This window comes from Sphaerodactylus townsendi, linkage group LG17 (genome assembly GCF_021028975.2).
Source record: "Sphaerodactylus townsendi isolate TG3544 linkage group LG17, MPM_Stown_v2.3, whole genome shotgun sequence".
Taxonomy (NCBI): domain Eukaryota; kingdom Metazoa; phylum Chordata; class Lepidosauria; order Squamata; family Sphaerodactylidae; genus Sphaerodactylus; species Sphaerodactylus townsendi.
The window spans coordinates 12,926,635-12,942,435 of NC_059441.1; the positions used below are offsets into that span (position 1 = coordinate 12,926,635).

At 49.5% G+C, this 15,801-nt stretch overlaps 1 protein-coding gene across 2 annotated transcripts in view; it reads right to left on the reverse strand.

The window, feature by feature from the left end:
- Positions 1-15,801, reverse strand: part of STOML1 (stomatin like 1) — a 16,990-nt gene continuing 1,189 nt past the window's right edge. Inside the window, exons 2-9 of one of the 2 annotated variants that reach the window (XM_048481901.1) lie at positions 12,893-13,203; positions 8,870-8,976; positions 8,315-8,464; positions 6,533-6,736; positions 4,978-5,206; positions 4,155-4,307; positions 2,745-2,963; positions 1-753 (exon numbers count right to left, since the gene is read on the reverse strand). In XM_048481901.1, coding sequence (XP_048337858.1) covers positions 560-753; positions 2,745-2,963; positions 4,155-4,307; positions 4,978-5,206; positions 6,533-6,736; positions 8,315-8,464; positions 8,870-8,976; positions 12,893-13,040 — 1,404 coding nt within the window. In that variant the 5' untranslated portion in view covers positions 13,041-13,203 and the 3' untranslated portion in view covers positions 1-559. Of the gene's footprint in view, positions 754-2,744; positions 2,964-4,154; positions 4,308-4,977; positions 5,207-6,532; positions 6,737-8,314; positions 8,465-8,869; positions 8,977-12,892; positions 13,786-15,801 lie in introns of those variants that run through there. The other variant, XM_048481899.1, reaches the window with a different exon arrangement.

A 15,801-nucleotide genomic window follows, 5' to 3' on the forward strand; every position in this document is an offset into this window, starting at 1 on the left:
TGGGCATGAATGAAGTAAATAATAAATAAATAACTGGTTTATTGCCTTAAGATTCAACAGCAAGAATTAAGGTACCAGGCGTTTAAAAAAACAAACAAACCAGACGTGCCAAAGACAAATTTCAAAACTTCGAGATTAAAAGAACAACAAGGGCATTCGAATTTTGGCTCTCTGCGCAGAATTCTGTGGCGGCGTTTCTTCACCAACGGCGTAAGCAGGCAGGTCGCTTGGCCTGCCCCTTCTCGATTGTTCCCTTATTTCCAGACAATCACTTGGACACATTCCATCTTCCTTGCGAGTGACCATCAACGGCTGGTCTCCGTCGGTCTTTCTGGATGTGGGATGGTTCCAGGACTTTGCGGCTCTGTGCATTCAAAGCCGAGGGCCCCCAAGTTTGCAGATGCGACAAAGGGGGGGTCAGAGGATCAAGGCAACCTATCAGCCAAATGGGCACACAGACAGGTACAGAGCCGTGCACGCAGGCTAAGCGCCTCTCCAAACAGACCATCCTTGAGAAGTCAGCCCAGCTCTTGTTCTGGCCCAGAGTCACGCAGCCAGGCTACTTCATTTCGTTGAAGAGGAGTTCCAGTTTCATGGCCCTGGAAATGTCTCCGTTTACCCGCAGCTTCCCGCAGACGTAGGCGTTCAGCGGATTGAGATCCCCCCAGACCAAGGGCCCGAGGTCACTTTCTGCCATCTCCAGCACGACGTCAGGACTGTGGTCAGGTGAGCCACAGCCTGTTCTTCCACGGCCTGGGAAGAAAGGAGGAAGAAGAAGGTTGGATTTATATCCCCCCTTTCTCTCCTGTAAGGGGCTTACAATCTCCTTTCCCTCCCCCCCTCCCGCAACAAACACCCTGTGAGGTGGGTGGGGCTGAGAGAGCTCCGAAGAACTGTGACTAGCCCCAGGTCACCCAGCTGGCATGTGTTGGAGTGAGCACAAGCTAATCTGGTTCCCCAGATAAGCCTCCACAGCTCGAGTGGCAGAGCGGGGAATCAAACCCGGTTCTCCAGTTTAGAGTGCGCTTGCTCTTAACCACTACACCACGCTGAATTAGTATCCGCAACAGGGGTCCCCCACCCTTTCTGAGCCCATGGGCACCTTTGGGATTCTGATATGGGACAGTAGGCGCAACCACAAAATGGTCACTGTGGTAGATTGAGCCTCACGTAGGGAGAAATAATAAGCTCAGGGGCAGGGTACAAGAGGAGTGACTTGAAAAGTACATTTGGAAAGAGAAGGGAAAAAGAAAATAAGAAGAAGAATAATTTGGATGTATATCCCCCCTTTCTCTCCTGCAGGAGACTCAAAGGGGCTTACAATCTACTTGCCCTTCCCCCCCCCCCCCAACAAACACCCTGTGAGGTAGGTGGGGCTGAGAGAGCTCAGAAGAACTGTGACTAGCCCAAGGTCACCCAGCTGGCGTGTGTGGGAGTGTACAGGCTAATTTGAATTCCCCAGATAAGCCTCCACAGCTCAGGCAGCAGAGCGGGGAATCAAACCCGGTTCCTCCAGATTAGATACACGAGCTCTTAACCTCCTACGCCACTGCTGCTCCAGTGAATCAGTATTGCAGTTGTACCTGCTGCTGAAATAATGTTAGTTTAATCCACACAGCCAAGTGGATCTCCAGTGGTTGATTCTGTGGGGCAGTAGCCCTACCTGTTCCTGCCTATGTTCCAAAAAAACCAGGTGGCCACCATGAATGAAGTCCTCAAAGTATTGTTGAAGGCTTTCACGGCCGGATTCATAAGAACATAAGAACAAGCCAGCTGGATCAGACCAGAGTCCATCTAGTCCAGCTCTCTGCTACTCGCAGTGGCCCACCAGGTGCCTTTGGGAGCTCACATGCAGGATATGAAAGCAAGGGCCTTCTGCGGCTGTTGCTCCCGATCACTCCCGATTGCTCTGGATTCAACTGGTTGTGGTGGGTTTTCCAGGCTGTGTGGCTGTGGTCTGGTAAATCTTTTTCCTTACATTTTGCCTGCATCTGTGGATGGCATCTTCAGAGGTGTATTGCAGAGAGAAGTGTGTTACACTGGACATAGTGTGTAACACACTTCTCTCTGTGATACACCTCTGAAGATGCCAGTCACGGAAGATGCCAGCCACAGATGCAGGTGAAACGCTAGGAACGAGATCTACCAGACCACGGCCACACAGCCCCGAAACCCACAACAATCAGGTGTCCTCAAACACCACGGGGACCCCAATCTACAAGTTTCAAACATGGCCTGTGCGTCTTTGATTAGGATTGTCTTTTTAAACACTAGGAAGAAGAAGAAGGATTTTGGATTCATATCCTACCTGTCTCCCTTGTAGCAGAGTGCTGGACTAGATGGACTCTGGTCTGATCCAGCAGGCTCTTTCTTATGTTCTTTGAGTACAACTCAAAGGGGCTTCCTTAAAAACATAAGAAAGAGCCTGCTGGATCAGACCAGAGTCCATCTAGTCCAGCAGTCTGCTACTCGCAGTGGCCCACCAGGTGCCTTTGGGAGCTCACGTGCAGGAGGTGAAAGCAATGGCCTGCTGCTGCTGCTGCTCCCGAGCACCTGGTCTGCTAAGGCCTTTGCAATCTCAGATCAAGGAGGATCAAGATTGGTAGACATAGATGGACTTCTTCTCCATAAATCTGTCCAAGCCCCTTTTGAAGTGACTCCTTCCTTTAGACATTTCTGAATACACGTTTCCATGCACGCAGCATGGTTTGAAAGATGGACTTTCATGGATCAAACCCACTGACCTGTGGAAAGATCGAGGAAATAGGTGTTCCGTCCTCCCCTGGGCAGCAGAACGTTGATCTGGTAGCAAGTTCTGATTTGGTTCACTAAGGACTCAGACAAGTATTCGTCCACGATGAGCAGGAACTCCTCAGGATCGAAGGGCTTCCCGATATCCTGTACCACGGTCCTGTTGTTAGGGGCAGGAGGCCCTGTTTTACTCTGTACCTCCACAGGTTCCACTGAGAGGGGAGGGAAAGGTCAAAATATTTTACGGAGCCAGAGGAGGAAACAACCAAAACACACACGTACACCAACAAAGAAATGTTTTGAGGTGGTTTGTTCTTGACTGATTCCCAAAGTCAAGGGGCATCAACAATTAGGGACACTGAAATTCAGGGACTCGTGGAAACAGTGATTCCCAGGTTTGAGGGGCACAAACAGTCAGGGATCAAGGACTTTGTGGGCACAAACAATCAGGGATCAAAGGACTTTGTGGGCACAAACAATCAGGGATCAAGGACTTTGTGGGCACAAACAATCAGGGATCAAGGACTTTGTGAGCACAAACAATCAGGGATCAAGGACTTTGTGGGCACAAACAATCAGGGATCAAGGACTTTGTGGGCACAAACAGTCAGGGATCAAGGACTTTGTGGGCACAAACAGTCAGGGATCAAGGACTTTGTGGGCACAAACAGTCAGGGATCAAGGACTTTGTGGGCACAAACAATCAGGGATCAAGGACTTTGTGGGCACAAACAGCCAGGGATCAAGGACTTTGTGGGCACAAACAGTCAGGGATCAAGGACTTTGTGGGCACAAACAGTCAGGGATCAAGGACTTTGTGGGCACAAACAGTCAGGGATCAAGGACTTTGTGGGCACAAACAGTCAGGGATCAAGGACTTTGTGGGCACAAACAATCCGGGACTCCTGGCAAAAGCCATCAATGAAACATTCTGCTCTGATCATCTATCAACTGTGGGACGTTCCCTTTCTGGACCTATGAAGCTATATTATACCAATCTTACGTCACGTTGTCTACTCTTCTTGGTGATGGTTCTTCATCTGCCTTGCGATTCTTTTAATAGGGAACTGAACTCTTCCAAGTTCAAAATATGTCCTCGGCTGTCAAGGAACAACTAAAAGCCACGAGAAACTGCCCTTATCACATTTGTAGCCTCCCTTCCTATAAGGTGGGAGATGTGAGGACCAAACAGAGGAGGGGAGAATCACAACAACCTTGTAAGGATCAACTGAGACAGAGCAACTAGCCCAGAGAGGGTCGCCTCAGTGGGTTTTGTGGAAAAGACGTGGGGAATTTGAACCCGGTTCTCTTCGGTCGCAGCCTGAGCCACGATTATCGCACTGGCCATCCAACCCAGTGCTCCGCGAGACGACAAAACCCAAGAGGCGGGCAGAGGAATTTACCTTGTGGTCGGATCTCATCACGGGTAGAGTCAACTAAAGATTTTCTGTCTCCCCACGCTGAGGTCGAGGTGTCACCGGGCGGAGAAATGGAAGGCGCCACTTCCTGCAACGTAGTTTTAATTTCTGGATCTGGATCTTTTTTAATTTCTGGATCTAAGTGTCACAAGATAGGACAAGATTCACTGATCGAGGCAACTGTAAGAACAGGACGAGACCGGCGGTCCCCAGCCTTTTTGTGCGCGTGGGCACCTTTGTTATGCCGACGTAGTGTGGTGGGTGCAGCCACAAAACGGCGGTCACGAAACCTCTGCTGCGGGAGTTGGGGTCAGCCACGAAATGGCCACCAGAGCATACCTTCAGTCACCCAGTCAAGATTCTCATGGCCATTTAGAAGACCTGACCCTACTGATAAAGAAACACTTGCTGGGTGGCAGGGCAGGTACAGTGGCGTAGCACCAATGGGGAAAGGGGCGTGACAGCTCGGGCACACGCTGGTGCAGGGGCATGGCGGGGGCGTTCCGGGGCATTCCCCTTGCTCCGCCCCTTTCTCCGCCCCTTGCTCTGCCCCATCACACAAAAGCCATCAATCTGGTCTAATGTAGTCACGTTGAGCTCTTCTGGTCTAATGTAGATATGGGGGAAAGCAAACTTGGCAAGTGAGGTCGTCCTTCCATTGACTACACAAATTCATGGTGTCTAACTAGCTAAGAGGAGAGCCTCCAGCGTCACGGGAAGTCTACCTCAGTTTACCAGTTGCCAGCGATTCACAGGGTTTTATTTGTTTACTGGTTCGGTTTGGGTGACGACGGGCGATGGCATTTACCAGGAGGTCCCTTGGAACTAGTTCCTGCTGCAGCTAAGCTCTTGCCGAAGAACTGAAGCGCCAGCTGTTGAATAGTGCTATCCAGCCCTGGCAATCCACAGATCGCGTTCCTCTGTGAAGCTCCTGAGACGGCCGCCGCGTCCGGGGGAATCTGGAGCACAGACTCCAATATCAGTTCCACCCGGTCCACCTCAAGGCCCCACGACTTGGTGACGTCGTTGATTTCCAGCTGGAAATAAAGGGGGAAAACAGACAGACAAGACAGCCATAAGTCTTGGATACAAAGCGATCCTATAGATACAAGAACAATGAAAACTGAGTACAAGTTGCCGGTCCCTCTCTGCGAGATCCTCGTTTTGCTGGGAAAGAAAGCTGACGAAGGGGTGATCTGGAGAACTCTAATCGGGAGAACCTGGTTTGATTCCCCGCTCTGCCACTTGAGCTGTGCAGGCTTATCTGGTGAACCAGATTAGCTTGCGCACTCCAACTCACGCCAGCTGGGTGACCTTGGGCTAGTCCCAGATCTTCGGAGCTCTCTCAGCCCCACCCACCTCACAGTGTGTTTGTTGTGAGGGGGGGAAGGGAAAGGAGATTGTAAGCCCTTTTGGGTCTCCTTAAAGGAGAGAAAGGGGGGATATGCAATCCAAACTCTACTTTCTTCTTCTTCTTCTTCTTCTTCTTCTTCTTCTTCTTCTTCTTCTTCTTCTTCTTCTTCTTCTTCTTCTTCTTCCCTTTCTTCTTCTTCCCTTTCTTCTTCTTCTTCTTCCCTTTCTTCTTCTTCCCTTTCTTCTTCTTCTTCTTCCCTTTCTTCTTCTTCCCTTTCTTTTTCTTCCCTTTCTACTTCTTCTTCTTCTTCTTCTTCTTCTTCTTCTTCTTCTTCTTCTTCTTCTTCTTCTTCTTCTTCTTCTTCTTCTTCTTCTTCTTCTTCTTCTTCTTCTTCTTCTTCTTCTTCTTCTTCTTCTTCTTCTTCTTCTTCTTCTTCTTCTTCTTCTTCTTCTTCTTCTTCTTCTTCTTCTTCTTCTTCTCCTTCTCCTTCTCCTTCTCCTTCTCCTTCTCCTTCTCCCTCTCCCCCTCCTTCTTCTTCTTCCCAACGAAACAAGGATCTCACAAGAGGGCCGGCAACTTGTGCTCAGTTTTTGTTGAATTTGTATCTACTGTGTTTCCCCTAAAATAAGCCCTCCCGCAAAAATAAGCCCTAATGCATCTTTTGGTGCAAAAATTAATATAAGACCGTGTCTTATTTTCAGGGAAACCCGGTATATGGACACTTTATAGCCCCAGGAATGATGCCACTATGTAAGAACTGATTTGGGGTTTGTGTACCAAGATACTTCACTGTTATGTGTCTCTAGCCACTTTCGTGGTGCAAACTGCATCTGTTTATGGGCTGCACATACAAAGGTGCTGCTACAAATTAATTGGCAATGTAGACAAGTTGTCAAAAGATGCCACCAAAATCTACTCAACCCAGGGAGGGCTGTTTCTAGCGGGGCCCCCAAAAGAAGTGTAAGGTTGTTTCCCAGGGCTCGGCACAGCCACGACCCGGAGGTTTTACCAAGAGCTGGTCGCTAATCTTCAATTTCTCTGTCTGGATCTCCCGCAGGGATTTCTTGAGGAGGATCTTGGTCATGACGTTCTGAGCGGTCATCCGGGTCGCCATGTTGAGATCGTTCACCGTCATGATGGAAAGCACCGGATCACAAACGCGGAACTGGACGTCGGCACCGATTGACACCAGAGCTCCATCTTGTGAGGCTAACTGACGGGACCAAAGACAGCCGTTTCTGAATTGATCCAGAATTATCCATCCATCCATCCATCCATCCATCCATCCATCCATCCATCCATCCATCCATCCATCCATCCATCCATCCATCCATCCATCTCCATCCATCCATCCATCCATATCCATCCATCCATCCATCCATATCCATCCATCCATCCATCCATCCATCCATATCCATCCATCCATCCATCCATCCATCCATCCATCCATCCATCCATCCATCCATCCATCCATCCATCCATCCATCCATCCATCCATCCATCCATCTCCATCCATCCATCCATCCATCTCCATCCATCCATCCATCCATCCATCTCCATCCATATCCATCCATCCATCCATCCATCCATCCATCCATCCATCCATCCATCCATCCATATCCATCCATCCATCCATCCATCCATCCATCCATCCATCCATCCATCCATCCATCCATCCATCCATCCATATCCATCCATCCATCCATCCATCCATCCATCCATCCATCCACCCACCCACCCACCCACCCACCCACCCATCCATCCATCCATCAGATTTGTAGGCCACCTCACCCCTGAAGGGCTCGAGGTGGCTCACAATATGGCTGTTCCCAATGCCAGCAAATAAATACAAAAATATAACTTAACCCCATTAAAATCTAATAGCAGCAATTACTTTAAATAAATAGAAATTAAAACAACCAAAGTTGTTAAAAAATAGGCGCCCGATCCAAAGGCCAGAGAGGGAGTGGGAAAGGCAGGGCCCATGATGGAATCAGGCCCAGCCAAGGTGGAAAACAGGCAGTCTCAAAGGGGGGCAATATTGATAACATATTCCTAAGGACCAGCAATGTAGTACAGGGGTTAGAGTTTTGGACTGGGATCTAGCTGGCCCCTTTTGCACACGCAGAATAATGTGTTTTCAATCCACTTTCACAACTGTCTGCAAGTGGATTTGGCTGTTCCGCACAGCTTCAAAGAGCACTGAAAGCAGTTTGAAAGTGCATTATTCTGTATGTGCGGAAGGGCCCTAGGACAGTGATGGCGAACCTATGGCACGGGTGCCAGAGGTGGCACTCGGAGCCCTCTCTGTGGGCACGCATACACAGAGTTCAACATGTGGAAGGCGGAAAATCACACACACCCCTGCACACACATCTAGGCTGGCCTGGGCCACTGAGCACGACATGCACACACCATATCCTGCCTTAAGGAGCGTAGAGGAGGCAGAGATGCTAGAGAGGCACAGAGCAGTGCATGCAGGACTTACTGGAGGCTAGAGCAGGCTGGCCCCTGCTAGAGCGGGTGGGGTGGAGGAAGAGGGAGCCAACCGTTTTTTTCTAAACTAAAACCTCAGCATACAGGTTAAATTGCCGGGTTGGCACTTTGCGATAAATAACTGGGGTTTGGGTTGCAATTTGGGCTGCACTCGGTCTTGAAAAGGTTCGCCATCACTGGCCTAGGAGGTCCCGTTTCAAACTCTGGGCCTCTTTGCAACTGGTTCTTTTCAAGGAAGATGCAGACAGCCCTGTTTGGATGCCCCACTTCCTTGTCCAACTGAGGAACAGCTTACCTTGCAAGGCGGGATGCTGAACGCTCGAGTCCTCAGATCCACCCGTTGCCAGTGGTCGATGAAGGGGAGGAGAAGAACCAAGCCCGGGCCTTTGGGGGTTCGAATCCGCCCCAAACGGAACACGATCACTCGCTCATAAGTTGGGACTGACTGGAAAGGAGGGAGAGCAACGAAAAGGAGAAGAAGAGTTTGGATTGATATCCCCCTTTTCTCTCCTGTAAGGAGACTCAAAGGGGCTTACAATCTCCTTGCCCTTCCCCCAACAAACACCCTGTGAGGTAGGTGGGGCTGAGAGAGCTCCCAAGAACTGTGACTAGCCCAAGGTCACCCAGCTGGCGTGTGTTGGAGTGCACAAGCTAATCTGGTTCCCCAGATAAGCCTGCACAGCGCAAGTGGCAGAGCGGGGAATCGAACCCGGTTCTCCGGATTAGAGTGCACCTGCTCTTAACCTCCCAGCCTGCTTCAGTTGCGATCCAGAGAATAGCCCGGATTCCGGCAGGGGCCAAAAGAGAGGCCAGCAGCTGTCATTTCGACTCATCCCCGGCCTCTTCTCACCTTCAGAACAAACCAGCCGGAAATCGGGAAGGTGAGGACGGTCAGCAGAAACACGAAGGCAATGATCGCCTGGTGGCACACCTGCGAGAACCACCTTTGGGGTGCACCTGTGCAAGAAAAGAGCAGGAGTAAAGAGAGAGTAGTGGGGGCCCCAAACCACCCTTCCCAGTGCTGCAAACCCTGCTACTGGCTGTCAGAAGATACTATCCCTATTACTGATTGACCAGGCTACCAGTGCTTCATTTGTCTGAGTATTTAACCTGGGGCCTTTCCCCACTCCCTTCCATCCCCCCTATGCCGCACGCTGGTCTCAGCGTGCGGCATCCCAGGCGCGCGCCCAGGCGTCCCCACGACCCCGCGCTCTATGCGGGGTCGTCAAAAGGCGCCGTTCGGAAGAGCGCATGGGATGCCGCGCGCTAAGGGGGCGCGACAGCGGCAGCGTCGGGGCGGCTGCACTGTGGCCGCCCCTGCCGTGGGGAGGGAGGAGGAACCCCGCGCTACTCTCCTCAAGTAGCGCGGGGCTTACGGTAAGTGGGGAAAGGCCCCTGGTCTGATGGATGTACAGTTCTGTGCGCCAATGTAAGTGAGCTCTGGCTCAGGAAAGCACGTGCAGGATTCAAAATGGGTTCTGCTAGCTTTCCCAGTGCTGCCAGACTCCTGTGCAATTCTGTTACAACTGACTGACTTGGTGATCCCTTGGCAAGGAGGAGGAGGAGGAGGAGGAAAAGAAGAAGAAGGAGGAGGAGGAGGAGAAGGAGAAGAAGGAGAGGAGTAGTAGTAGTAGTTTGGATTTATACCCCACCTTTCTCTCCTGTAAGGAGACTCAAGGCAGCTTACAAGCTCCTTTCCCTTCCTCTCCCCACAACAGACACCTGATGAGATGGGTGGGGCCGAGAGAGTTCTGAGAGAACTGTGACTGGCCCAAGGTCACCCAGCAGGAATGCGGAAACACGTCTGGTTCACCAGATAAACCTCCGCCACTCAGGCGGAGGAGTGGGGAATCAAACCCGGTTCTCCAGATGACAAGCCATCTGCTCTTAACCACTACAGCATGCTGACTCCTTTGAGCATTACTGGGTGGCAATACCTGGGCCTTCGTGAACCACAGCCACGATTCTGTTGAGCATAATCCATCGCCAACTCTGCAAGCCACAGGTCTTTTCACCACCTCCCTGTGTGAGCTGTTAGAAGTTGGTCCATTCAGAAGGGAAAAACCATGACGGGGGATTGTAAAAATCAATATGTATTGCGACAAGAGGGGAACACACACACCCCTTCAATACATCATAGAGGTGGAACCGGAGAGTAGAAGGAAACAGTTGTAGCAGGTGGAAAGGAAACAGCTGTAGCCCTACAAAATTCCCAGAGTATTTCAGTTCTATAGAATGGATGATCACAGAACCACAAAACATGTTACCCAGACAACACAACTGAGATGGAAGCCTACGTAGTTCCATGCAACAAAGTTCTGAAGGACTTTGCCTCCACTTCCAATGAAGAAAATGTGTATTCCTGTCTCTGAAGAGAAGTAAAAGAAGAGTGTGGATTTATATCCTGCCTTAAGGAGACTCCAGGTGGCTTACAAGCTCCTTTCCCTTCCTCTCCCCCCAACAGACACCTTGTGAGGCAGGTGGGGCTGAGAGAGTTTGGAGAAAACTGTGACTAGCCCAAGGTCACCCAGCAGGAATGTAGGAGTGCAGAAACACATCTGGTTCACCAGATAAGGCTCTGCCACTCAGGTGGAGGAGTGGGGAATCAAACCTGGTTTTCCAGATTAGAGTCCACCTGCTCTTCTGCACGATGCAGGCTCTCTGGAAGGTCCCTCCTATGTTCCTTAAAACGTCATACAGTGAGAAACAATTGGAGCTTCTAAAGGGGGGAAAAAATCTCAGCAGCAGTGGCGTAGGAGGTTAAGAGCTCATGTATCTAATCTGGAGGAACCGGGTTTGATTCCCCGCTCTGCCGCCTGAGCTGTGGAGGCTTCTCTGGGGAATTCAGATTAGCCTGTGCACTCCCACACACGCCAGCTGGGTGACCTTGGGCTAGTCACAGCTTCTCGGAGTTCTCTCAGCCCCACCTACCTCACAGGGTGTTTGTGGTGAGGGGGGGAAGGGCAAGGCGATTGTAAGCCCCTTTGAGTCTCCTACAAGGAGAGAAAGGGGGGATATAAATCCAAACTCCTCCTCCTCCTCCTCTTCTTCTTCTTCTTCTTCTTCTTCCTCTTCCTCTTCTTCTTCTTCTTCTTCTTCTTCTTCTTCTTCTTCTTCTTCTTCTTCTTCTTCTCTGTACACGTATGCTACGACTTGCTAGAACAGTTGCCGAGGGAACCCTTCTACCTTCTACCTGCACACATTTTCTGGTGATAAATCTGTTAGCTAATCACTTATCCATCTCACCCTCCACGGATCTAAACACAGAGTCGTTCATGGTTCCACCCACCTTAAAGGTCATAAACCCAGACTCTTCTGTGGCGCCAGGTAAAGCAGACATTCCACTGACTCACAAAATAGAAAGACAAAGATGGACTTGCATCTTTCTAATCTTGGATTATCTACTCTTGACTGGAAGCCACACAATTTACGCTTCCTTAACTAAATGCAGTCCTAAATAAAACTGCCTTCCTATAGGTGTTCATTGTATTGTCAAAGGCTTTCACCGCTGGATTCAACTGGTTGTGGTGGGTTTTCCAGGGGGCTGTGTGGCCGTGGTCTGGTGGATCTTGTTCCTAACATTTCGCCTGCATCTGTGGCTGGCATCGTCAGAGGTGTATCACAGAGGGAAGTCTGTTGCACACTGTGTCCAGTGAGAAGGGAATGTTTTAGTGGAGTATATATTGTCCATGACCCAGGGTGGGGAACCAATCAGTACGTGTACAATACTATCAACCACAACTTTGCATAACAAGTTCCACCCACTTACTGATTGGTTCCCCACCCTGGGACATGGACAACATGAAGAAGAAGAAGAAGAAGAAGAAGAAGAAGAAGAAGAAGAAGAAGAAGAAGAAGAAGAAGAAGAAGAAGAAGAAGAAGAAGAAGAAGAAGAAGAAGAAGAAGAAGAAGAAGAAGAAGAAGGAGGAGGAGGAGGAGGAGGAGGAGGAGGAGGAGGAGGAGGAGTTTGGATTTATATCCCCCTTTCTCTCCAGTAGGAGACTCAAAGGGGCTTACAATCTCCTTGCCTTTCCCCCCTCACAACAAACACCCTGTGAGGTGGGTGGGGCTGAGAGAGCTCCGAGAAGCTGTGACTAGCCCAAGGTCACGCAGCTGGCATGTGTGGGAGTGCACAGGCTAATCTGAATTCCCCAGATAAGCCTCCACAGCTCAGGCGGCAGCTGGGAATCAAACCTGGTTCCTCCAGATTAGATACACGAGCTCTTAACCTCCTATGCCATATACCCAACTAAACTTTCCTTTCTCACTAAACATAGTGTGTAACAGACTTTTCTCTGTGATACACCTCTGAAGATGCCAGCCACAGATGTAGGCGAAACGTTAGGAACAAGATCTACCAGACCACGGCCACACAGCCCGGGAAACCCACAACAACCTGCCTTGCTAGAGATCAAAAGTGAGGGGCCCAGGCACTCCCCCTTGGGGAAGTTGTTCGCTAATTGTGGGGTTGCCACTCAAAAGACCTTTGACTAATGCACAGGCGTCAAACTCGCGGCCCTCCAGATGTTATGGACTGCAGTTCCCATCATCCCCTGCCAGCATGCTGGCAGGGGATGGTGGGAACTGTAGTCCATAACATCTGGAGGGCCGCGAGTTTGACACCTATGGACTAATGGAATTGCCAGAAGGACCTCTCCGGGGCAGAAGTGTAGTTATTTGTTTTTTAAAATCAGCATTAGCAATACATGATTTCCTAATTGGCTAATTTCAGAAACAATTAACAAGGAACAAAATCCAGAAAACTGGCAAGCCCCATATGGAGACCCCAAATCCCAGTGTGGGGTGTATGGATTCATCAGGTCCCTAACGTTGGAAGCAAATGGAACATCATCTTCCTAAAGCCAGAACTTACCGAATCCCCTCTGCGATTGATCCAACGGGTCATAGGTACGATTCAGTGAGAAAAGGCCTCTCTGCGATCCATTCGGCCAGGTGCTGGATTGCTGGAACCGGTCAAAATCTCCCAGGGGAACGGCTTGGTACCCAGACCGGCCGAACATCTTTCAATCTCTTCCCCAAGTTTCCGCACTAAATGTTTTTTACAGAGTCTCAAAAGCAGTTTCCTCCTTTTGCGTAAACTATAGAGGGTTTTGCATTTCTGAACTATTTTAACTCCTGGACTTGGAAGTATTAGGAATAAAAGGGGGGTTTTATTTGCAATCTCTTGATTTGAGGAAGGCGCTTTTAAAAAAAACCACCCAGTGTCTCTTTTCTTCCCATCACTGACATCAGAGTCCACCAGAATTGCTGTCCTTGGAATCGAATCTTAGGAGTCTTTAAGGTGCCTCTTTATTTAACCTGCTCTCTACAACTCTTCCAAACAGTTTTGACCATTTATTTACAAATCAGGTTCTCCCATCACTCACAAAAGCGATTCAGCACGGCCGATTGTATTTGCACAAAATGGGAAACGCCCAGCCTTTCATGCCCTGTGATAATAAAACACAACTTTCTAGCCAAAGGTTTATATCAGGAGCTGCTGCTGTCCCCAGGGAAAGACACACTGAGATTCCCAGCCCCCAAAAGACGATTCTCTCTCTTTCTGCTCTTTCTCAGGACCGGAGGATGCATTCCAGCTAAACCACCAATTTCCCTTTAATGACCCAGTTTCTAAAGAATCCCTTTCCGCTTCTTTCCGTCTCCCCCACCCTGGTAAATTTAGCCTCTGTTAGTTTGTATCTGGGCTGAGCTAGAATGTGTTTACTTGCTCACATAGGGGCGCATTATGCTTCCTGGTTAGGTAGTCCGGCTGCATCCGGTCTTCGGTGACAACAACCTGGCTCACAGATAGAGAGGCAGAGATAGAGACTCTCTATTTTTTCTCTCTCCTAGGGAGATATGAGCTTGCTCCCTCTGGTTTAAGGAGGACTTTGGCACATGCAACAAGGCACTTCCGAACTCTGGTTTGCAAAGCTTGGTGTGACACACCATGAAACAACATTTTTGTGGTTTTCAAATATTGGAAAGGCTCACTCTTGTCTGAAGCAGGCAACCTCTTCTCTTGCTAGGAAGCTGAGCCGCAGGCAGCTGCGGAAGTCCATTGGGATGGAGGGAGACCCCAATTTTCTGTCTGGGAACAATTCAAAACCACAAGGCCGTGGGTTAGCTTTGGAGTCTCACAGAGGTCTTTGTCAGGCAAAATGTGGAATAAAAAATTGTGTGCGTAGGCCAGACAATAAAGGAGATGGTTTTGGTGAAAGCATTACTGTACCCTTTATCACCCAATTGGGTTCTGTGGGACTTACCCCTAAAAATAAGAGTTTGGATTTATACCCCCCCCCCTTCCTCTCCTGTAAGGAGACTAAAAAAGGCTCACAAACTCCTTTCCCTTCCCCCCCCCCACAACAAACCCCCTGTGAGGTGGGTGGGGCTGAGAGAGCTCCGAAGAACTGTGACTAGCCCAAGGTCACCCAGCTGGCGTGTGCTGGAGTGCACAAGCTAATCTGGTTCCCCAGATAAGCTTCCACAGCTCAAGTGGCAGAGCAGGGAATCAAACCCAGTTCTCCAGATTAGAGTGCGCCTGCTCTTAACCACGCTGGCTCTTAGGAGGAATGTATATTTATTTTATTTATTTATTCTTTGGACTTTTATACTGCCCCATCCCCGGAGGGCTCCGGGCGGTGACCAACAGCGGTCCACTTACCTGGGCACAGATCCTCTTAAGTACAAACTGAAATCCATTTATATGCTCAGCCCAATGAAGCTTGATATTTTAATTGCCTGTTTTGCAGGCAAACTCCCTGCACGTAGAAAACCAGCGCCTCAGGAAGTACTCACCAGCCTAGCTCAGTCTGAAAGCAGAAACTGAAATGGTCCCACAAAGTAAAGAACTGCCCGCACGAGGAAAACTAGAACAAACGGAAGCAGTTACCAGCCTAGCTCATCCTTCCGGCAGAGAGTGAAATAGTTCCCTGGACAAACCCTGCCTGGAGAAAACTAGGGCATCAGGGATCCGTCTCAGCCTAGCTCAGTCTTCAGCTGACAGTTTCACAAGCAAAGAGGCTCCCTGCAAGTAGAAAACTGGAATACCAGGAATCAGCCACTTAGATCAGTTTTCAGGCTAAGACTAACACAGCTCCCTAAATAAAGAAATGGAAAATTGCAAAGTCAGGAGGCAGTCAACAGGGTAAGTCACCTCTCGGGATAAAATTGATATCGTTTCACAAACTCCCTGCATGTAGAAAACTAGCCCTCCAGAAAGAAGTCAGCAGCCTAATTCAGCTTTTGGACCGGGATAACAACAGTTCCTCAGTAAATTCACTCTCTAAACATAAAGAAAACTGCTGAAACTTGGGCTATATCTGCCAAGTGCTCCCCTCCTTGACACCCTATCTTTCTCTCTGCAAGAATTTTTTTTACTAGGGTAGGGGTGATGTTGCTGAAATGTCCAAGTACTCCCCCCCTTGACACCCTAGCTTTCTCTCTGCAAAGATTTTTTTTACTAGGGGAGGGGTGATGTCGCTGAAATGTCCAAGTACTCCCCTCCTTGACACCCTATCTTTCTCTCTGCAAGGAGTTTTTTTACTAGGGGAGGGGTGATGTCGCTGAAATGTCCAAGTACTCCCCTCCTTGACACCCTAACTTTCTCTCTGCAATATTTTTTTTTACTAGGGGAGGGGTGATGTCGCTGAAATGTCCAAGTACTCCCCTCCTTGACACCCTAGCTTTCTCTCTGCAAGAATTTTTTTTACTAGGGGAGGGGTGATGTCGCTGAAATGTCCAAGTACTCCCCTCCTTGACACCCTAACTTTCTCCCTGCAA